The sequence below is a fragment of the Ascaphus truei genome, chromosome 3 (assembly GCF_040206685.1).
Source record: "Ascaphus truei isolate aAscTru1 chromosome 3, aAscTru1.hap1, whole genome shotgun sequence".
In the NCBI taxonomy this organism is placed as follows: Eukaryota; Metazoa; Chordata; class Amphibia; order Anura; family Ascaphidae; genus Ascaphus; species Ascaphus truei.
In genome coordinates this window covers 394,698,259-394,720,435 of record NC_134485.1, presented here as the reverse complement: position 1 = coordinate 394,720,435, position 22,177 = coordinate 394,698,259, and the positions used below count along the sequence as shown (strand labels likewise).

At 45.9% G+C, this 22,177-nt stretch overlaps 1 protein-coding gene and 1 long non-coding RNA gene across 5 annotated transcripts in view; one reads left to right on the top strand and one right to left on the bottom strand.

Moving 5' to 3' along the window:
- The window catches only part of CCDC82 (coiled-coil domain containing 82), a 33,117-nt gene extending 17,990 nt beyond the window's left edge, over positions 1 to 15,127 (bottom strand). Inside the window, exons 1-5 of one of the 3 annotated variants that reach the window (XM_075592456.1) lie at positions 14,931 to 15,127; positions 5,798 to 6,385; positions 4,117 to 4,146; positions 3,288 to 3,483; positions 2,611 to 2,703 (exon numbers count right to left, since the gene is read on the bottom strand). In XM_075592456.1, coding sequence (XP_075448571.1) covers positions 2,611 to 2,703; positions 3,288 to 3,483; positions 4,117 to 4,146; positions 5,798 to 6,364 — 886 coding nt within the window. In that variant the 5' untranslated portion in view covers positions 6,365 to 6,385; positions 14,931 to 15,127. Of the gene's footprint in view, positions 1 to 2,610; positions 2,704 to 3,287; positions 3,484 to 4,116; positions 4,147 to 5,797; positions 6,386 to 9,901; positions 10,578 to 14,930 lie in introns of those variants that run through there. The other 2 variants (XM_075592457.1, XM_075592458.1) reach the window with 2 other exon arrangements.
- The window catches only part of LOC142490322 (uncharacterized), a 145,207-nt gene that overhangs the window by 13,468 nt on the left and 109,562 nt on the right, over positions 1 to 22,177 (top strand). The window contains exon 3 of one of the 2 annotated variants that reach the window (XR_012800031.1): positions 1,711 to 2,102. The exons of the other annotated variant lie outside the window; for it this stretch is intronic. This is a non-coding gene — a long non-coding RNA (uncharacterized LOC142490322). Of the gene's footprint in view, positions 1 to 1,710; positions 2,103 to 22,177 lie in introns of those variants that run through there. 2 annotated transcript variants of the gene reach the window in all.

Below are 22,177 nucleotides of genomic sequence, written 5' to 3'. Positions count from 1 at the left end.
CTAGAAGGAGTCCGGGGTACTTTACCAGGACCCAACGGCTTTGGTCAAACTGCCAGGGAATAATTCAGAAAAGATAATAATTAAGAACGGTACGAGACAAGGTTGCCCATTGTCCCCCCTTTTTGCTTTGACGATTGAACCTCTAGCTGAGAAAATTTGAATATACAAAAAGGTATAGAAATTGGTGATCCAAATTATAAAATTTCATTCGCAGATGATGTCATTTTGACCCTAGCTAACCCTCAGATTTCTTTACCTAACCTCCATAAAGAATTAACTGATTTTGGGAATATATCAGGATATAAAAATTAATAATGATAAATCTGAGGCCCTAAATTTAAATCTGTCTGACCCCTGAGGTCAAATTATTATAATTGAATTTTGATTATAGGTTGAGTTCCGAATGCATAAAATATTTGGGAGTGAATGTGTCAAGGAACTACCATCTACTATACCAACATAATTACTCAGCCTTATTTGACAGGATCAAGAAAGATCTTGCCAACTGGGAGAAATACCGGATCTCATGGATATGGGGGATGACTTCGGTCAAAATGAATATACTCCCGAGATTATTATATTTCTTCCAAACTCTCCCGGTCTGTGTTCCCGGCGCTAAAAAATCTCCAAAACAAAGTTTTCCATTTTATCTGGCAGGGCAAAAGACCCAGGGTAGCTAGATCAGTTCTGATGGCCACAAGGACAAGGGGAGCACTGGGTGTCCCGGACATCTCTAAATACTATCGGGCCGCTCCATTGAGGCAAGTGGTGGTATGGAACGCCGAACTAACTCAAAATTGTTGGCTAACTATATAAAATCAGTATGCTGAAGCGCCATCTCTGTTAACAAGTCTCTGGGCTACAGGCAAGAAGGATATGCAAGTTTAAAAGTTTGAGCTAGGCGTGATGAGACATACATGGGACATTTGGATAAAATCTAAAATTTAAACTCTCATCCGTCGCATCGCAGCTTGTCCTGTTACTAGGAAATCCTAAATTTCCAGTGGGATGTTACTATAAACAATTTGACCAATTAAAAAAAAAAAAAAAAAAATAGGGGAATTGGGGTGAATGCTGACCTCCTGAGCGAGGGAAGGTTTTTGAGCTACCAAGATTTGCGAGCCAAATACAACGCACCGGAATTGGACATGTTTAAATATCTCCATATCAGGCATTTTATTCAATCAATCTCCCCGAAACTTGAATTTCCCCCTCTTACCAGCTTTGAATTGTTATGTAGAAACACCTCAAAAAATAAAAAAATAAAAAAGGGATTAATCACTAGAATCTATGCTGAATTGGAGACAGCAGCAGAATTACCGGACCAAGATTATATGATCAAATGGGCAGCAGAATTAAATATAGATATTGACAGGATTGGGAAGATATATGGGAATTTGCAGCAAAGACTTCCATATGTACCACGACCAAGGAAAACATATATAAAATATTATTTCATTGGTATCTTACCCTGGTAAGATTGAAACAAATTAACCCTCAATTGTCGGATCTATGCTGGAGGGGATGCGGGCAGAGAGGGGACATGGTCCACATATGGTGGCCATGCCCAGAGATTAAGAAATAGTGGACCATGATCCAATCCCTAGTTAAAGATGTCACAGACCTTACAATTCCGATTGACCCATCTACTGGCTAAACCCATTATGGATGACCGGCCAACTAAGAGGCTAATTTCTTTCATTTTCACAGCGGCCAGATGCCATAGCAGCCTCTTGGGAAAAAAATATATATCTCACCCCTCCAAACAAACGGTCAAGAGAAGGGTGAATGAGGTCATGTTAATGGAAAGGCTGACCGCCTTCATAAAACAATCAACGACCGAATGCTATAAAATCTGGGAAAGATGGTCGGGTCACTGATGAAGCTAAGATTATATAGATAAAGGGATGGTCATATGGAGGCCAATAATTCCCCACGCCTACATGCCTCACATTTACCCCCTCTGATATACGATAAGTAAGAGTAAGAACGCAGTTAAAAGTTACAGAAGAATGGATATACCTTCACAAGCAGCAAAAAGTAGCTTGAGGACCGGTGCCGGAGTGGTCCGGGGCTGGCGGCCGGATGGTCCTTTGCTCACCCCCCCCTCCACTTTCCCCCTCCTTCATTCCCTTCCCTTAACCCCTCCGCCTACCCCATTCACCCTCTTTTACTTTTCTATCTCTGGCTGGTCACCTTGAACCCCATGCTTTAGAGTCTATTAGATTCTCAGTTTAATAAGAGGGGACTGTCCTCCTTTAATGTGGAATTCAGGTGAGAGGAAGAAGAGTTTCCACATCCGGTCTATGCTTCTATTTTCTTTATATTATAAAAACTTGTTAATACAATATTAGGTACTGAAGACTATTTGTATTGATGTTTTATCTGATCTGTAACATCTACCTAATAAAAAAATGTTTGGGGGAAAAAAAAAAAAAAAAAAAAAAAAAAAAAAAAAAGGATCCAATATTTTGCTGAACCCTACAAAACATGCAATTCCTACTTCAAGAAACACAGCAATCTTGGTAAATAAGGTTACAATACTAAAATGCCATGTTAACCACCCGAGTATAAAATTACTCATTACAAGAATTTCAGCAATTTACTTACCATACAATGTAGTCAGGAAGGTTTGATCCACAATATTGATAAGGAAAGCCTTTATGGCTCTCTGAAGATGGTCATAAAGGTCAGTGTGAGTGACTGCAAAACAAAGCATCTATTTTTGACATCTTTATAATTTTTAATAAAAAGGTACTTACATTACCTATATTTTTACATGTATTACAACACCAACTGTCTTTATGAATAGATCAATATAAAAATACACCATATAAAAATAAACATGCACGTCGCACAATTGTTTAATTTTATTTGTTAATGGCTAAAAAGGTCACTGTAAAAGTGCCATGTAATTCACTTAGTAAATAAAAAATTTAAGACAAAATATGGACCCAACAAAAGGATTTGGTTTCCGATTTATCCACCATTTACACGGTTGTGGCTGAATGCTAGAGGCTCTACGTTTCATGCAGTTTGTAGCATAAAACCCATGCATTTGGCTTGCTTTTGAGACTGATAACCTTATAAACTGGCCCATTTGTGCATGTGCAACCTGTGTCAATTACTGCTTCACTCCTATTTGTCTTTGTATGTACTGTATAGTGTGGACGCAGGCGTTCCTCTTCACAAAACACAACATGGATCGTACAGAAATATACTACACTTGAATAAAGATAAAAACATAAATGTATGTGAATTGGCATTAATGTATTTAGGTAACTTACGGAGTGGAATATGATGTTTTGAAAACAATTCCTGATGCACAGCTATCTGGATCCCATCCTTATGGTCATATGCATCTGCTTCATCTGCATATTCACCTTCATCATTAACTATGAAGTCTTTCATACTATTACTATCTTCATTGTCACTTGTTTTTTCCGGTGTAAGGGGTAATCCGTAGGAATCTCCCTCACTGTCCTATATTAAAAAGACATCATTTAAACATACTGTATTTAGGGGGTTTTCTATAATTTTCCAAAGCATCCAAACATGGGCTGATCAGCTGTGTGGGCGAATATACAAAAGGCATCTTATTGATGGTTAATTAATATATTTGGGGAAAGTGAAAAATAAAATAATAATATTGCACTTTTCGAAAACTTTAAAGGCTTTCCACCTCAGCAGCAGTCACTGGTAATTGCTACAGCACTCCGGTCATGAATGTATACGTTCTTAATTAACCCCAGACCTTGTGCGAACCCCAGACCTTGTGCGATTTGCTCTATGGAGGTGCCATGAGCCACACTGCATAGCACACATGAGCCTACTGTATATGAGCTGGGAAATAAGTGAGGAACCTAAGACACAGTGTAGTTAGGTTGTTGTGGAGAGTTGGGACATACAGTACTGTAAGCACATCCATGAAAATGATTGAAGCGCTCACTTTAAACATTTTCCCTTTTAGAGCAACAGCCTATCAATAAAGCGCAAAGCAGCAATCCCGCCAATGAGATTTTTTCCTGTTCTTTAATTGATTTTTTTTTTTTTAACATAAAATCAGAACCGTGCGTCTTTCAGCTCCAGGGACCTCACGGTTCCCGAGATACTTACTGATGAAGGTACCGGGTTGAAAGTTCCTACCTGGGGAAACAATAAGTTGTCCTTGGTACAACATTTTTTTTTTAAATTTACTGATGTTAAGTAATAATCCCTTAAGAACAGGGCATTATTGGCCCTTGGTTCTTCAGGGATTATTACTATTATAGGAGACATATAGGCTTTTCTCATAAATAATACACACTTTTGTATCGTGTTACAGATTTTTTTTAATTAAAATAAAAAAATTGTAAATACATTAAAGCTCCTCTATATACACTCACACTGCAGCCATCTATAGATATACACACACACACACACACACACACACACACACACACACACAGTCTCTTTAAGAGAGCCAGCTCTCCCTCCTCGCTGTGTCCTGTGCGGAGCCCTCTGCAGGCAGGGAGGGGGAAGTCATTGTCTGGCTGCTGCCTCCTGTCAAATCACACCCCCAGTCTGAGAGCTGCTCTGTCAATAGAAAGCTGATTGGCTAGAAATAAAAACTTGGCAGGGTGCCAAAAATTCCAGACCATTACTGAAAAGGATAATGCCTGGAATTTTGACCAATCAATCAGAGAGTAGGGATTTCAATAATGCCCGGAATTTAACAACTTTAGCCTATAATATAAATCCACGTTTACCTTCATTTAAATTTAGAATCGTAAACCCCACAAAGCTTCCAACACAACTAGTATAGCAAGTGCTACAGAAAGGCCCTTCAACTAGTTTTCCAATGGGAGCAAATCAGATGATATTTAGGAGTAGAAAGGACCACAAAGTTTTTGTGATATGTTTTTTAAATGTATTTAAAATGATAAAAATGATATATTTCAACATATTGCATGCATAACATCTGTACCATAAATATGTACATTAGCTTAATTTACGCACGAGTTTCCGTGCAATCCCCCCTTGCACTTAGATTAAGCAACAAGTACAATATTAACCAGAGCAGAGTTTACTCTAAGTGCCACATTTGCTGCATCCTGTTAATTTCCCCCTTAAATGTAAGAACCAATGCAGTTATATTCTTTCCCCAGATTTCACTGTGGTTATCTGTCATTTCTAAAATCAACAAGCTGTCAACTTTTAAAATTACTGTAGCGTGACCTTTTTCCTGGGCCTCTGATTTTCTATTTTTTGGAACTCGTGGAAAATGTGTAATACAGTTACTTTTTTAGTAAAGGTTGCACATATATTTTAAAGGTATTGCTAATTGACAATGTACCATTTATTGTGAACATAGCACCTACAGGCAAAATAAATTATATATATATATATATATATAGCTTTCCCATATTTACAAACCTGTATCCATTCTTCTGCTAATTTAACAGAAACAAATATAGTATGTATTACCATGCATAGTAAAACTATCTTAAACCTTTTGCTTAATGTTTGTTTTTATAAATGATATAGATATATATATATATATATATATATATATATATATATCTATATCATTTATAAAAACAAACATTAAGCAAAAGGTTTAAGATAGTTTTACTATGCATGGTAATACATACTATATTTGTTTCTGTTAAATTAGCAGAAGAATGGATACAGGTTTGTAAATATGGGAAACTGTCCCTAATAAGAATCACTGACATGTAATTTCTTTCTTGTGTAAAAAAGGGGAAGAAATGCGAGACGGTCCTGGCACAAACAAAGCAAGATGTGAAAAAGTTACCTCAAAGCATTCGTAGCCATTTGATCGCCTCCGGGATCGTTGCTTTTTTGCAAGCTGTTTGAGGTTCTCTAGCTTCTCTTGTTTCTTGATGTTTGTTTCTGCTGGTTCGTCTTCCGAGGCCCCTCTAATTTCTATCACTTCTGTGTCTATTTTTAGGCACATATTTTTTGTGGCATCACAGGGTTCATCATCTTCATCTAGAATACAGCGGCGTTTAGCATACACCTTTCTAACCAGGATATCACTGTCAGAGCTGCTATCACTGTCATACATTACTGCAGATGTCCTTTTACATTTTGACTGAATAATACATTCTTCTTCTTCTATGTCCACTGCTGAAACAGTGATTTTTTGTTGCCATATTTCTTCATTTTCCTCTGCTGTGCTGCTGCTGCCCCCATCTCCTTCCACTTGTTCCTCAGATATGCTTTCATATTCATTGTCAGACCAAACAATTTGGGAGATACAGTTTCTAGCTGTACGTTTCCAGTCAATCCTTGACTTAATTATTGGCTCCTTTGGCTTTGTTTTCTGCCTAGTTTCATAGTTTCTGGTAGCGTTTTCCATGACTGTTGCACATACAGTAGGCTGGATGAAAATAATGATATACATTATTTTAAAAGGATATATTCAAACATTTGTTTCAAATTAGCAAAAAGTTGAGAATGTTCTTTTTTAACCTTAAATGAACCATGGTGTTGTTTGGAGATGAACCATGGCATTTATAGCTCTGAGGCCCCCCAATTGCAAAAATATAAAAAAGGTTTATGACTTTTGCCACTATTTGCAAGGAAAAACAAAGGTGTGTGCAGGGTAGTGTTGTACCGGGTAGTGAGTTTTGGAAACAAAACGGGTAACGGGTACCCGGCCAAAATCAATAGTTCTAGCCGGCCGGGTACCCGGTTTTTCACTTACCTGCAGGGTGGCGGTGACATCTAGGAACAGCAGCAGCTGTCCTGTGGCAGCATCAGACGTGTGTCTTCAGCCGGCATGGGACAGCAGGAATCCATTACACAGCACCGCAACAGGTAAGCAGTGTGTGTGTGTGTGTGTGTGCCGCCGGGGAACCACATGACTGGAGCACGAGACAGAGTGTTCCTATTGGACAGACGGCGGTCCCATAGGAACGCCCCGTCTCTTGCTCCGGTCTCGTGGTTTCCCGGCGACACACACACACACACACACCTTACCTGTTGCGGTGCGGTGTAATGGATTCCTGCTGTTCCAACGCAGGCTGAAGACACTTCTGATGCTACCAAAGGTAAGTGATGTGATTATTTTCAGCTACCCTGACATTACCCGACGCCGGGTCCACTTCTCCGTTGCCGGGTCCGGGTAATGTCCGGGTAGCTAGAAATATGCCGGGTAACGCCGGGTACTCGGTACACCACTAGTGCAGGATCACCCAATCAGAAGCTACAATGTCATCACACGATAAGGTCGTGGAATTCTATTGAATGCAAGAGTGAGACTGACCACGCCCATGACTATGACCCAGTGACCATATTGTTTCACCAAAACAAAAAATTCTTGTAAGGGAATGTCAAAATTACAGCCCTCAGGAACTAGGGGTTTCGGGTCGTTTGGAGTTGTATGGTTCAACTGTGGCGGATCTCATTTAAAATAAGGTCAAATATATACATACAAAAGGGGGAGCATGGATTGTGGCTTTAAAAACTTAATTAGAATGGCGATTCTGCCCAAATATTTTGGTCTTAATTTAACCCTAGCAAACACATACCTTTGATGGTGTGATTACTATACAACAGAAGAAAATGTTTCTGCCATCACTTGTTGGGAATCTCTAGTGCAGTGGTTTTCAACCTTTTTTTTGGTTAGGGAACCCCAGAATTCAATTGTGAAATTCTGGGGTACCCCAACCCTCACCCCATCTCTCTCCTCACCCCCAGTTTTTCGTCTCGCTCCCTACACACACACACACAGTCTCTTTAAGAGAGCCAGCTCTTGCGCGGATGCTTCCGCCCTCCAGTCAGCCAGAAATTGACAGCTGAAGCTGGGAGAGGAAAGAGCAGCGACTGGCTGGCTGCTTTTGCCAGGTCATTGGTATGTGGACCAACGCAGCGCCGCCAGACCTGGGATAGTTGTCCCAGCTCTCCCCCCATGCGGCAGTGGAACCCCTGAGGGGTTCTTGTGATGGCGAGGAGGTAACCAGGCTCACTAACAAAGGTTAAGCCCACTTGGTTGCCCCTGAGCTGTGTTTGGGGTTCCTAGAGTGTCAGCTCTTGGACATGCCTGTTGTACATGTACGGTTATGCAATGTATGTAAAAATGTGCAACCATAAGAATAAGGGGGCAGGGGACAAGGTATCTCCAGAACAGTGCAGGAGTCCCTAGTCTCAGGGGGATGCCCAGTTCATGTCCAGATAACCCGAACCCTGGGGTTCAGGGGGGTACCCCAGTCAGGTATAAGACGGTGAAGCTTTTATTTAAAAAAAAAAAAAAAAAAGTGTAAGGGATATGGTTAGTGGGGATAAAACAGTCCAGGTTTTCACTCTATCCCTCACACCAAATAGACTTAGGACATTTTAAATAAGAAAATGTATAAAGTATATTTTATTAAATTGATAGGTTTAAAATGTAGTAGGCTTGTACATTATAACATAAGCTGTGCCCTTTTACTGCAGGACTCCACAGGTGGCTGATGAGGTACCAGGGTGTGATGCCACTAAGTCTGTCCCTAAGTCCGTAGATCAAAGTAATATGTGTGAACATCCATATGTGCAGGATGGCTGAGTTAAGTGCCAAGTCCTGGGGTGATTACAGGCCATCCTGGCAAGTGGTCACCTCCAAAGACTGAGAGGCACCAGGCCTCTGCATGACAAGTAGGCAAGATGGCGATGTTCCCACATGCCCCTTTGCCATGCTGAAGCTCAGGTGCCAGGCGTCACAAGACTGGCAAAACATGTGAATGGCTAGCAGTAAAGTTCCCACGCTTGTGGGTTGGCAGTAATGCTGTGGGACTGACTTTGCAAATGTTATAAAAAAGTTAGTAGCCAGCCCAGGAATGAAATCCCAAGACAGATCCAACTTGTGACTCCAAGCTCAAAGAAGCCTTGCGGAGCTAGCAAGGAAACAGAAAATATTCTGCTCTGCAGTCCTGCAGCTAAGTCCTACTTTCAGCACCATTTCCAACTGACTTGTTAAAGACTTTATTTCGGTCAATGAAGTTTAGTTTTTCAACCCAAAACCCCAGTAAGTGTGGTTTCTCCTGTATTATTGTAATTCACTGTGTGTATGTCTGTTTCCAAGAAATAAACGTAATTAATTTTACATTTTGATTTTGCTCAATGATATGATCCCAGGATAAAGGTGTAAGTACCTAGTCTAACGTGACAGTGCTCGCGGAACCCCGGTTGAAAAATCACTGCTCTAGTGAATCAATCTAAAGTTTTGCAATAATGCATTTTACATTACTTCCTTCTGTGTGACTGGGTAGATTGGGAGTGATAAAATAACTACAGAACTGATAGGTCAACCAATGACTGCTTATTCGACAATGCAATGTCATTGCTGATGCAAACATTTAGTAGATTTCTTTAATTTACTTTGTATGAAGAATATTCCCCCAACCCCACTGTGTTAGGAAATGTCATATCCCATTTGCAATGTAACAGTATAACCCACACAGGGCTGCAGGCAGATTTCCCGGGGCCCAGGGTTACGACCGGTTCCCCCCTCCCCGTGTCAGCGGTCTTGCGAGCCTCCCACACCCATTTCACAGCTTGCGAGTCCCCTCTATTTCCCTCCCTTCCCCCTTGTTTTTCTCTCTCCTCCGTCTCACCTCCCCCCCCCTCCATCAATTACCCCACTCTCACTCAATCCCTGCCCCCTCATGCCTCACATGTATTTCTCTCCCAGGTGTCCCACTTTTACTCCTTCCCCTCGTCAATTACCCCACTCTCTCAATCCCTCCTCCTCACTCATTTCCTACCCCCTCAAAATACCCCACCTCTCTAAAATGCATACAAAAAAAAAAAATCCTCACCCCTGCACATATATACAAATCCCCCAAATACATATGTAACAGTGTTTCCCCCACCTTCTGGGAGTTTCCCCTGTTACCAAGTGTGTAGTGCTGGATACCTGCTGGCTCACATGATGCCGAGTCGTCCGTCGATGGTAGTGGGGACATCAGGACAGGCTTCTGGGGTAGATGACTGGTCTTTATCTCATGGTGATCAGCTCCTCCGTCTGCTGCAGGCTCCAGTAAAATTAAGGCAATTCCGGCAGGAAAACTTACTCCACTCCCCCCAGATAGAATGTAACACCAGGCAGGAGTATATTTAAAACAGCCAGATCACTTTATTCCTTTCTCTGCATAAACAGCATAACAGTCTCGTCTCCACAGTACAACCGGCATCCAGCCTCAGGATGGTCCTTGGACATCCACCCCTGGCCAAGGGCACTCCTTGCTCTTTCCCGACTCCCTAATAGAGTCAGGGGTAAGATATTCACTCCTCAAAGGGGAGGGGACAGTGGGTGCCAGATCCTTGCACACCTCTGCGTGACTACCAGTCTCTCTCAGGGGATGAGACACTAACTCAATTTAGGTGTGCAGCCCCTTAAGTACCTGGGGGGAAGGTCCAAGGTCTGAGCCCAGGTTTGGGCAGAACACAGGCTTGGCCCTCCTCCTTCCCTGTCACTTGACGCCGCTTCTGTAGTGAAAATCCCTGGATTGGTCCTGAAACTGCCCGCACTGTTACCAGGGCTTACATGTCATGGAGGGCAGATTTGTAGCCAAATCAGGCATGGCTACACATACATACACACATACATAAAAAACAAAACACACCCCAATTTATATATACACACACACACACACACACATACTGTATACACATCTACAGTATCTAGAAACATACACACACAAAAAACAATACATAGAAAAAACACCCAATACATATAAAATCCCCCAATACATACAAGCAAAACCAAATAGATAGAACCCCCCCCCCCCTCCACTACATATAAACCCATACCTGGCTGCGGGTCACAGGTGTCGGGCCTCTGGGCAGACTCGCTGGCTGCACGGAGCCCAGACAAAGCAGTTGGGCCCAATCACTCTGTCCCATGCCGAACGTCTGATGTCAGCGCGCCAGGCCTCCCTCATGTTGGAAGCGTAGCCCAGCTTACTTCTGGTGCGCACTGACGTCAGGGCGCGTGCCTACGTCAGAGGGCCCAGCGTGGGATAGTCAGTGAGTAGGGAGGCAGCAGCTTGGGGAGAGCCGGGGCTCGCCGGCCATGAGGGGTCAGGCCACACTGCTTTGTCTGGCCGCCTGGCCCCCCGCAGCCACTGGGCCCAGGAGACTGTCCCACCCTGTCAGCAGCACCGAACCCACATGCTGTTGTGATGCAGCACCCTCAAGTCGGAAAGGGCATAACATCTTTTAATGGGACATTTATTAAAGTATAAAGCAGTCTACAAATCCAGCATTAGAAAATCCCATTTAAACCAATATGTGTTGTATTTGTTACATCTAAGATAAAAGGACATTTGCTCCAGCTACATGGTCCATTTCACCAAAATTCGAATGGATAGAGATAGATCTATATACTTATAGCCATGGCTGGTCCAGACTATCTTTCTGTCCTCCTGTCACCTAAGTCCTAGTAGCTTCAGGCAGTGACAGGCTACCCTGTGGGGTTTATTGCCCCCCCCCCCTCACGTAGCCCCCGAGTGGCAGGAGAGGTGGTGACACTAGGTCTGTGTTGCAGCCAATCATGGTTATACCCTGTGCCCTCCCCTTTTGCATTAGGGAGGATGCCTTCCCAATTAGTTATGTGCCTTCCCACCCAGGGAAGGGAGAAGAGCTCAGCCCCTCCTGGGGCTGAGTGAACCAAGATCTGTGCATAGCACAAGGCCTCAACATTATATGCTGGCCAACACCATCCAAGGGCCTGAAACCCATTCTCCACTATATGTGTAGCCCCAGGCCCCTTGGGCTCCCAGTGACCCCCCCTTACCTCCGCGAGTCACGCGGGTGCGGGCATCCAGAAGGTGCGGGTGTCACCGTAGTCAGAGACAGACAGACGGTTCCTCAGAAAGGTGGGGGCAGTGTGTAGGGAGCGCTCCGGTGCTTCAGAGGCTCGAGCGCTCTCAGGGCGCCGACATTTTTTAGTATGCGCAGTGGATGCGACTAGCACGGAGGCCATTACTGTGTCACGCATGCGCACGAAGTGGCAGCTAATGGGAACAGGCTACGGAGTGGGAACTACAGGTCCCATGAGCCTCGGGCGGTCACCTGTTGCTCAGCAGCCAATAGGGCTCTAGAATTTCCCTGGTTGAGAGGATATGGTCATCATACTCAGACCACGTTAGGTAGTGTGTGTCAGGCAGGGATAGGGGACGGAGGGTCCGTGCAGAGAGGCAAGTAGCCTCTGCACTAGGCCAGCATACCCCTAGGCCCCAGATAGGCTCTAAGTCATTCAATACGTTTGTGGCTGCTCCAGGGACATGCCCTAAAATAGGGAACGGATCCCCTTAGCACTGCAGGATAATTAGGGACACAGCGGACGCTGCAATCCCTGAGGAGAGGTCTGGGACCAGGGCTCACCAACAAGAGAGAGAGGCATTACCCGGGTGGGATCACCCCTAACGGATGTCGCGGAGGAGTGTGGCTCGGCGGATCCTTTCTGAAGCCTCTGCAGACCGGGTGCTCGAGCGCCCGACAGGTAGTCTGTAAAGTGCACCAACATTCCGGTACAACACAGGCACTGATCATGCCTATAAGGGTGGGTTCTTTGGGGACACTATTGGGCTAAGGGACTACGCATCACTGTGGACATGGTGTGGGAAAACATGGTTGGGAAAAGGCCCTGCGAGGCGTGGGGTAGTTGTGGATTTAATCACTATAGTCAGTGGTTGACAAATCACAAAAAAATCTACTCGCCACCTAGTACCAAACGTGTGCTGCTTGGGCCAATATTTACTCGCCCGGGGGTTAAATCCACTCGCCCGGGGCGAGCAAATGTATAGGTTTGTCGAACACTGACTATAGTTATAAGGGTGAAAGTCATATCCTACAGTATATCTCCTTACAGTAAAAGTTCCTCTATTTTTATTAGTGTGTGTTCAATTTATTGTGTCCTGTGAGGGGCTGCTTCCGCGCTGCTGGGATCCCTCACAGGTGGAGGCGCTGCACCATAGTAAGTATATACCCCAGGCTCTCCGTGGCAGAGGCTCAGGCTCCTGGAGCCAACAGGAATAAGGGCAGCATTGGTAGCTTCCTGTGTTCTAGGGGAAAGTGTGCTACATATGCAAATGCTGTTATACCATCTGCAGTGGCTGCATCAAATAAAGACCCCTTTTATATTCTTCTGACTAAGTCGCAGTCTATTGGACAGAAGTATAGGAGAAAAGAACTGTCATGTTAGGGACTGCCTGCAGCTCTGTTGTAGCCTGCTATGACTGGAGGCGCTGTCACTTAAAGCCTGTCCTGTTCCCCACAACATCGTGGGAGCTCATCTCTCCTGGACCCTCACAGGTAACCCACACTACACGTACTTGTAGCCTAGGGGGAAGCAGTGCTACATATAATAAAAAAAAAAAAAAAAAAAAAAAGGAAAAATACAGTTACAGGGACCATATACAATTTATGAGTGAATCTAAAGTGCAGTGTATTCCAACTAATGTGTCACCAAAAGGTAACAAAGTAAATAAATACTCAAGTGATAAATAGTGCAAAAATACAAAATCAGGCACTAATTGCATCAAAGTGTACTGTAGGTCAGCGGTGCGCAAACTGGGGGGCGCGGGGTTTATAGAGGCCCCGCGCGCTTCCCGAAGGCTCTTAAATTAAGTGCCGGGGGAGCTGCAGGGCCTCTGTAAACCTAACGTACCTTTGCTTCGGCGGCTTCTCACATGCGGCGCCATGGCAACATGGCGTCAAATGATGCGGGGTGAAGGGGGACGCGGGCGTGTGGGAGGTGAGGGGAACACCGGCAGGGGGGGTGGGGGGGCATACCCCTGCTGTAGGTGAGGAAATCAAAACCAGGAGAAAACACAGCACAGATAGCAAACAAATGAAAAACAATTGACCACAAAAGATAACATGAAACAAAAAGGTAAAATGACAAAACAAATAAACAGTCAGAACAAGAGAAAGACAATATGACAATAGGACAAACAGGACAATAAGAAACAAATGGAATGGGGTCAGGGGAAAAAGCATGGGAAGGATAACAAAAAACCCAGATGGGAAAAATAAAATAGAAAATAAAACACCAGAAGGGAAAAAGCAAAATAAAAAGATTAACAATACAATTTTTAAAAATGAACTTACTAAGGGAGTCCAAAAAAAAATAAACAAACAATGGATGTTTGTAATAAAAAACTGGTGTTCAGTTTTTTTCTAAATCGCACAGCTTTTGTGTTGACACAGGACAGGATTCACAAATGCTTGATATAGCTGCATCGAAATTTGCCATTACAAAATGGGATTGAGGCCATATTTACCACGAATTATTTATTATTAATCTCATTTGCATTCACAAAATAATGTGTTAACGCAACATTAAATAGCGCTACACAAATAAGTCGTAGCTCATAATAAAGTAGTGTTAATCAGCGCCAGCTATGCAATTGGACGTTTTTCTATTCTTTTGTGTGTAAGAAATCCTCTGATGCCTGAAACTAGCAATGCTTTACAAACTAACATAAACACCCTACAAATAAAACATACAGTAACATCGATATGTGCAAATATGAACCTCTTATAAACCCGTGGATTGGCCAGGACTATCTGACACTTGGGCTACTAAAAAGAGTTAATCTATAGTACATTGTTAATATTATCACATACTCTAGGTTGGCTAGTCTTATCTGACTAATCATATAGTGGGGCTTCTTTGTTTACTACTGTATATTTGAGGTCACTTTCCCAGTAGCAAAAAGGTTAATCAACAAAACAGCATTATCAATCATGGCCATCTGACAGTTCAATAACAAATCAAACAATATCTGTGTTTATATCCTCTTGTGCATGATCAAATGATCAAATATCTACAGTATACCTGGAAGCCCCAGCATGTTGCTGTCTGCTTTGCAATGCATTGCAGTGAAGGGATTAACAATGGAACAGTTGCCACCACTCTTTTAACCTCAGCCACTTACCAGACTGGCTTGTCCATGAATTTTCAGGCAACGTTTGCTATCTCTTCCCGCCCTCGTCAAAACAAAACCAGAATGAGTAATATTGCACCTTCTGGATGCTCAGCAAATAACATGACACTTTATACAACACCCAGTGTATACTCAGGTTTCACTTCTGCAGGAAGTGCAGGACCTTTCTCGGTTGCCATTTGCTGCATTCTGTGTACTATCCCATACAGGAAGTGAAAAGATGCCTCAAAACATCCCCCCAGCAGACTGCTTTTCTAATGATCGGTGCTTGAGGGGGGAGGGTTGTCAATGATCTGGTAATTGTGTGAGTGACATCTGGCTGCTTACTAATGTGTACACGATAGGAGAGACAGTCTAATACGGTAGCAAGGGCATTTTATTCATCTGCATTCTCAGATTACAAACGTGCTCCTTACTCATTATGCTAAAATTCTATGTTTGATACACTAACTATAGTCGCACTAATTGTAGTCCTTCATTTAGCAAAACTTTGACTTTTGCTACTATTCTCTAGTACAGTGGGGGGAGAGGGGGCAAATCCAGTTCAGCACAGGTGGGTCAGTCTTTGACTGAGCCACTGATTGGGCAACCTGTGCTGAAGCAGGGATATCCTGAAAACCTGACCTGTTGGTCACCCTTGATGACTGGAGTTGGCCATCCCTCGTTTGGTACAGGGGCGCGCAAACTTTTTTTGCTGCGCCCCCTCTGCCTCTTCGCCTCCAGTGGTGTGCCCCGTCTCCATTACCTCGCGCGGCGTCATGTGACGTCACGACACACGCAACGTCATTTGACGCACGTGATGTCACATGACCACGTGGTGTCATTTGACGCTGCGTTGCCATGGACACGAGTCCTGACGCCGGCAGAGACAAGGTAAGTATAGCGTTGCAGGGGCCTCACGCGATCCCCCGGCATTTAATTTAAATGGCTTGGGGGAAGAGCGCGGGGTCCATGCAACCCTTCGCCACCGGGGGCGCGCCCCCCATTTTGTGCACCGCTGATCTAGTATATGGCATTTTTGGTTGGTAGATGGAGATGAGAACTACTGTAAGATTAATTGCAAGGGGTTAGCAGCATTGTTTATTTTAAAATGTGTATCTTTTCCAGTGGCAATTTTTAAGTACAGGGGCTATTAAGGGACTTCTCAATTGTTAGGCCGTGCTTATAGTGCCGGCGACGCGAATTCGCCCAAAAACAAAAGCATTGCCGCCGCCGCCGTCGCATGCGCTTATAGTGCATGCGATAGAACAACGCCACCGTCGTGAAAACCCGCCGCAAAATTTGATTTTTCAAGGGCCGTCGCGTCATGTGACGGACGGCCCTTGAACAAATTAAATTGCGGGAATCCCGCGATTCGGCCGACCGTTGAAACATAACTTTTGCCTGTGGCAACGGCGACGGGTGACGTCACCCATCATTTCGCCGTCGGCGGCACTATAGGCAAACCCTTATATGGAGCTAACAGATTTCATCTCCCTGTTTTATAGGTATTCTGATTTAATCATGTCTCTTGAAATTATTTCCTATGCCTGAAAATATTAACAATACCAATTGGGTTATAAGGAGGTAATGGACCTGAGGGGATTATGCGGAGGTAATGGTTTGGGAGGGGGGTGGGTATTATAAAGAGATAGTGAACCTTGGAGGGGGATATTATAAGGATGCAATGGATCTGGGGGTGGGGGGATTATATGGATGTAATGGACCTGAGGGGGGGAATAAAATGGTAATGGACCGAGGGTAGCTATAAGGAGGTAATGGGTCGGGTGGGGGGGGGGGGTGATATCAGGAGGTCCTGGGGGAAGGGTATAAAGGGGATTCTTTGGGTATAAGGAGGTCCTTGGGGGGAGGAAAGGGGCCTGGGGAGCGGATTATAAGGGGGTACTAGGCATGTATGGGGTACTGGCTTGGAGAGGGAATGTAAAGGGGTTGTGGGCAGGGGCAGATATATGGGGTGGTGGGCCTAGGGATGGGGTGTAAGGGGGAACTGAGCCTGGAGAGGAGGTAAAAGGGGTACTGGGCTTGGGAAGGGGGTAATGGGTCTGGGGAGAGGGTAAAATGGGGTACTGTGTCATTGGGAGGAGAAAGGGGATACTGGGTCAGGAAACATAGTGGGCTTACCTGGAGCCCACGGATGGGCCTGCAGAATGAATTTGGGGAATTCCCCTTCCAGATTTGTGTTTGCGAGCAAAGGGGAGGGTGTGACGATGGGGAGGATTTGGCCCGGGATTTAAGGGGTTACAACCCCATTTGGCCACCCTCTACTCTCAGGGAAGCAAGGGGTTAACTGGACTGAGGTCCAGTAATGTATTTTGCCTTGCTTCAATATCCAAATGTGTATAAATGTATTGTTTCTGGGCCAGTGTCTGCACCACACACACACTGGGGCTTAAGGGGTTAATGAGCTACAGTTTAAGAAAATTTAAACGTGGTGTGTCTTTTCAGAAATATCTGGGCTTCAAAGGGCTTGATTGAAGTTGGGTGTGAAAAAGTACAGATGGGGGTTTTGGTGCACACTATGTTAATACCTAATTTGCAGGCCAAGGGAATATTGCTGGGAGACAGCTAGGCCAGGAGGTCTGGGGCATTGGGTGTGAAACATAGCACCAGTGACCAAAAGGTAACTGCCCTAATTGTTTATGTTGGAGGCAGGAACCAAGAAACTGAATGTTTTTTTAAGTGGGATACTTCACACTTCAATGGAAGCCAAAATCTGCTGTTTCATCATTTCCATCTTAAGTGAGTGTCTATATTTTGCCTGTTATTTGTATATCTTGTGTGTTCACCTTTATCAAGGAATAAATTATATTTTATCATATCTAAGTCTCGTCCCAGTTCAAGCCAGTTATATATATTTTTTAGTGTAAATTACAACCTGTCATAAGCTATCGTGACAGGCTTGTAATTAACTGGTGGCAAGCGGAGGGATTGAACTGGACCTGTATTACAGTGTACTAAGGGATACTGTAATATAGTGGGGACTCGATGGTAATTGCGAGTTCCTGGGACTAAAGATATTGAACACACAGTGTACAAGATATAACACAAGATATGGCACCTCCTCACTGTTCCCCTACTTGTGAGAAGCATTGCCTCCAGAACCAAAGTGCCGGCCATCCGTCTGACTGGAGCCGGGCACCGAGACCGGAGGAGTGCATCAAGTCGGCACGGGGACCAGCGGCCAGCAAGGCTGAGAGAGAGACAGCGATCGGTGAGCATGAAACCCGGCAGGCTGAGCAAAGATCCACAGCTGCAGCCGCTGTAACCATCAAACCGCCCGGAGAGCGGGGAATGGACCCAGCTCCGGGACGGCAGAGACTTGTGGAGGGAGCGGGTGGTCTCGGAGACCACGGAAGTCTTGCACCAGGAGAGGTAACGGCCGTTGCGGTGGCCCGTCCATTTTCCCTGAAAGAGCTAGCACTGGTGTGTGCGTTGGGCAAGACGTAGTTCCCGGCGAAGTGGACCCAGTTCCTGGCGTCGGTACCACACCGACCCGCTTATTCCCTCCCAGAGCCCGGTGCTCAAGCAACTCTGCTCTGGACTCCGTTGCCCCTTGCTGGGGTTAGTCCACCGGTGGCGGAGAAGCACCGGCAGCCGCTGCGGCACTGCCAACAAATGGGCCACAATAATGCCCAGTGCCCGGACTGTGCGCGGTCGGCGAAGAAGCCCCTCAGAGCCAGCGCTCATGAGCTGCGGAAAAGATGCCCCAGTTAGCGGCATCCTCTGATAGCTCCCGCCCAGCCGTGGCGACAACCCTCCTCGGGACGTCTCCTGGAGAACCTGGACGGGCTGCATCAGCAACAGCGGCGGAGAGCGGCGGCCATCCACCTGATCCCGGCGGAGAACCGGCGGCGGAGAAGGAGCCGCCAATCCGGCATCCTGCCGGCGGCAATTTTATTTGGGGGGAGGGACAGGGTTTGCGGGAGGGGTTATTTTACTAAGTTTGCATGGAGCTGTGTTCCTCCACAAAGACCTGGGACCCTTGTCCTGCACCGTTGTACCTGTACCCAACCCGGGCGCTGCTGCGGCGGCGACCCGTTGCTTCCCGGCCCAGATTATGCCGGCGGCAGCCACTCCAGTCCCCCTGCAATCGGGACCAACGAAAGCGGCGGTCTCTGCAGGGACCAGCGAGGTAAGCCAGACCAAGTCGCAGACTGACCCTGACTTATTTTTCCCTATGACTGTACCCTGTTGTTTCACTATACGGGTGACTGGGGGGTGGCAGGAGATAGGGGTACCAGGGGAGGGGAAGGAAGGGAAGCTTGTAGGGCAGCTAGACTTCCCCATTACCCTGGTGGAGCAGCAAGGGGACTCTCGGTTAAGAGCCCCACTGTTGCAGCCTGGCTATGGGCCGGAGGTATCAGGGGTTGTGGCAAAGTTAGACCACCCCCAGATTACCTGCCAGCCAGGAGCCAAGGTAGGTGCTTCTGCACCAGTGCCCCTGAGCTCATCCCCGGTAATGGGGAGACAGTGTCAGGGAGATGGCCTCACTCAGGTATCCCTAGGATCCAGGCTAGGATTAGCTAGGGAGACGCGGAGTGAGGGGAGGCTGCAGGTAGGTAGCCAGCATCAGATCTCAGTGGGAGAAGAAGGGCTAGTGGTAGCCGGGGAGGGACAGCAGCAGGTATGGCAGCTAGAGTTTCCCATTACCCTGGCAGAGCCTCAGGGGGTGTCTCAGATCAGCAACCCCCTGTTGCAGCCTAGCTATGGGCTGGGGGTATCCTGGGCAGTGGCAGGCTTGTGCCACCCCAGGGATACCTGGCAGCCAAGAGCTAAGGCGGTTGCATCTGGAGAGATGCCCCTGAGCTCATCCCTGGTAAGGGGGAGACAAGGTCAGGGAGGTAGGTGCACTCAGGTAGTTCCAGTGTCTGGGTTAGGATTGCCCAGGGGGGAGAGGAGTGCAGGTGGGCTGCAGGGAGGTAAGCAGCAGGAGTCATCAGCAGGAACTGAGGTGCTGGGCCTAGGGGAGGCTAGGCAGGGAGACACTGTGGAGCAGGGGGAGATAGGAGGTCAGTGGGGTGTCAGGCAGCTGGCAGAAGCTAGGGATGGGCTAGGTAGGCAGAAGGTCCCTTGTTCTGACTGTCCAGAAGTGACCCCTCTGACAGATTCCCCAGGGTTCCCAAAGGAGGGGCTGTGGGTAGATAGGCAGCCAGGGAGGAGAGTCAGGAGTATAGCAGAGCAGCTACAGGTTGGCACAGGGCCAGGGCAGGTAGGGTCCCTACAGGATAGTGACATAGCTCTTTCCCAGACTTGGTTGACAGGAAAACGACGGTCTGTGCTTGATAGCTGGTCTCTGGCGGGTGCAGAAACATGCCAGTCTCTGGGCAGTGTGCAGCCTGGTCTGCAAAGGGGCACCTTCACCATGGACTTGGTTCACCAGGCACTGGGTGGGGGGCAGAGGGAGGCAAAGGAGAATGCCAGCGGCCACGGTGGAGCCCTGCTCCGCAGGATCTGGACTTCACTATCCACTGTGGCCAGGACAATGTACTGGACAATGCCGGAGGACAATTTTGCCAGGCCAACCCCTCAGGACTTATTGAGTGCTTCAAGGGCGCCAGTGGTGTCCCAGTGCCAGGGGGAGGCAGCTGGGGCACCAGGCACCCATTGAGCAGGGGAGGTGTGATGGGGAGGATTTGGCCCGGGATTTAAGGGGTTACAACCCCATTTGGCCACCCTCTACTCTCATCAGGGAAGCAAGGGGTTAACTGGACTGAGGTCCAGTAATGTGTTTTGCCTTACTTCAATATCCAAATGTGTATAAATGTATTGTTTCTGGGCCAGTGTCTGCACCACACACACACTGGGGCTTAAGGGGTAAATGAGCTACAGTTTAAGAAAATACAAATGTGGTGTGTCTTTTCAGAAATATCTGGGCTTCAAAGGGCTTGATTGATGTTGGGTGTGAAAAAGTACAGATGGGGGTTTTGGTGCACAGTATGTTAATACCTAATTTTCAGGCCAAGGGAATATTGCTGGGAGACAGCTAGGCCAGGAGGTCTGGGGCATTGGGTGTGAAACATAGCACCAGTGACCAAAAGGTAACTGCCCTAATTGTTTATGTTGGAGGCAGGAACCAAGAAACTGAATGTTTTTTAAGTGGGATACTTCACACTTCAATGGAAGCCAAAATCTGCTTCAAAGAGATTTATTGATGGGGGCCAGGGGTGCGGTTACCCAAGGAGAGATCAGAATGAGTGACCGTATTAAATATAATAATATTATGAGATGTCCTCGGCTGAACATGCTAAAAGTTACATATGTGTATTCGTGGGACTGATTGGCACATAAGGAATACAAACACCTGATGTTTAGCCGGTTCGAAGAGACAGATATTAATATCTCTCTTAATTTTAATATTACACTGTAATATTTAGTCTCGTTGGGAGCATCATGCATGCCGGAATGTATTAATATGTTTCGCGTGCCGGTAGGTACCACTGAACTGAAGTTATGAAGTTATTTAGATAGGAAAAGCAGTTTGTAAACGTCCTTGGGTGGGAGGAGTTTTACTCTGAGGAAAACTGTCAACTTCACCGCTGATTTATGAGAGGGGCTGGGTTTAGGTTGTGTTCAATGGGAAATAATGGTATAAGAACCAGGCCCAGCCTATGGCTATTGTCTTTCATGTCTTTCGTGTCTTGGGATTATGAAGATTGCTGTATGAACTGCCAGTCTAGATTTGACTGTTTCATCATTTCCATCTTAAGTGAGTGTCTATATTTTGCCTGTTATTTGTATATCTTGTGTGTTCACTTTTATCAAGGAATAAATTATATTTTACCATATCTAAGTCTCGTCCCAGTTCAACCCAGTTATATATATTTTTTGGTGTAAATTACAACCTGTCATAAGCTATCGTGACAGAGGGTTCTGTGTGGGGGGGGGGCTGGGGAAGAGTTGGGCCCTGCAAGGGGGAGGGGGGGTTGGGGAAAAGGAGGGCTCTTCAGGGGGGGGCCTGTGAAAAGGGAGGCCCTTTCTTGCCTGCAGGCATAAAGTCTAGTGTCTCCGGCAGGGGGGCGGGCCCCCTTGACTGACCGGGTCTGGGACAGCAGTCCCGGTTGTCCCCCCTTTCACTGGCCCTGAATGCTGTGTTAACCTTTTCTCCAGCAAATAATATTCCCTATGCCTAAAAATATTAGCAAAGCCATCATAGTTCTGCTATGTTGACCATTCCTCCTGCAATTAACATCTCCTTTGCATAGAAATAGTTTAACTGCGGCAACAGTACTGTACACAGA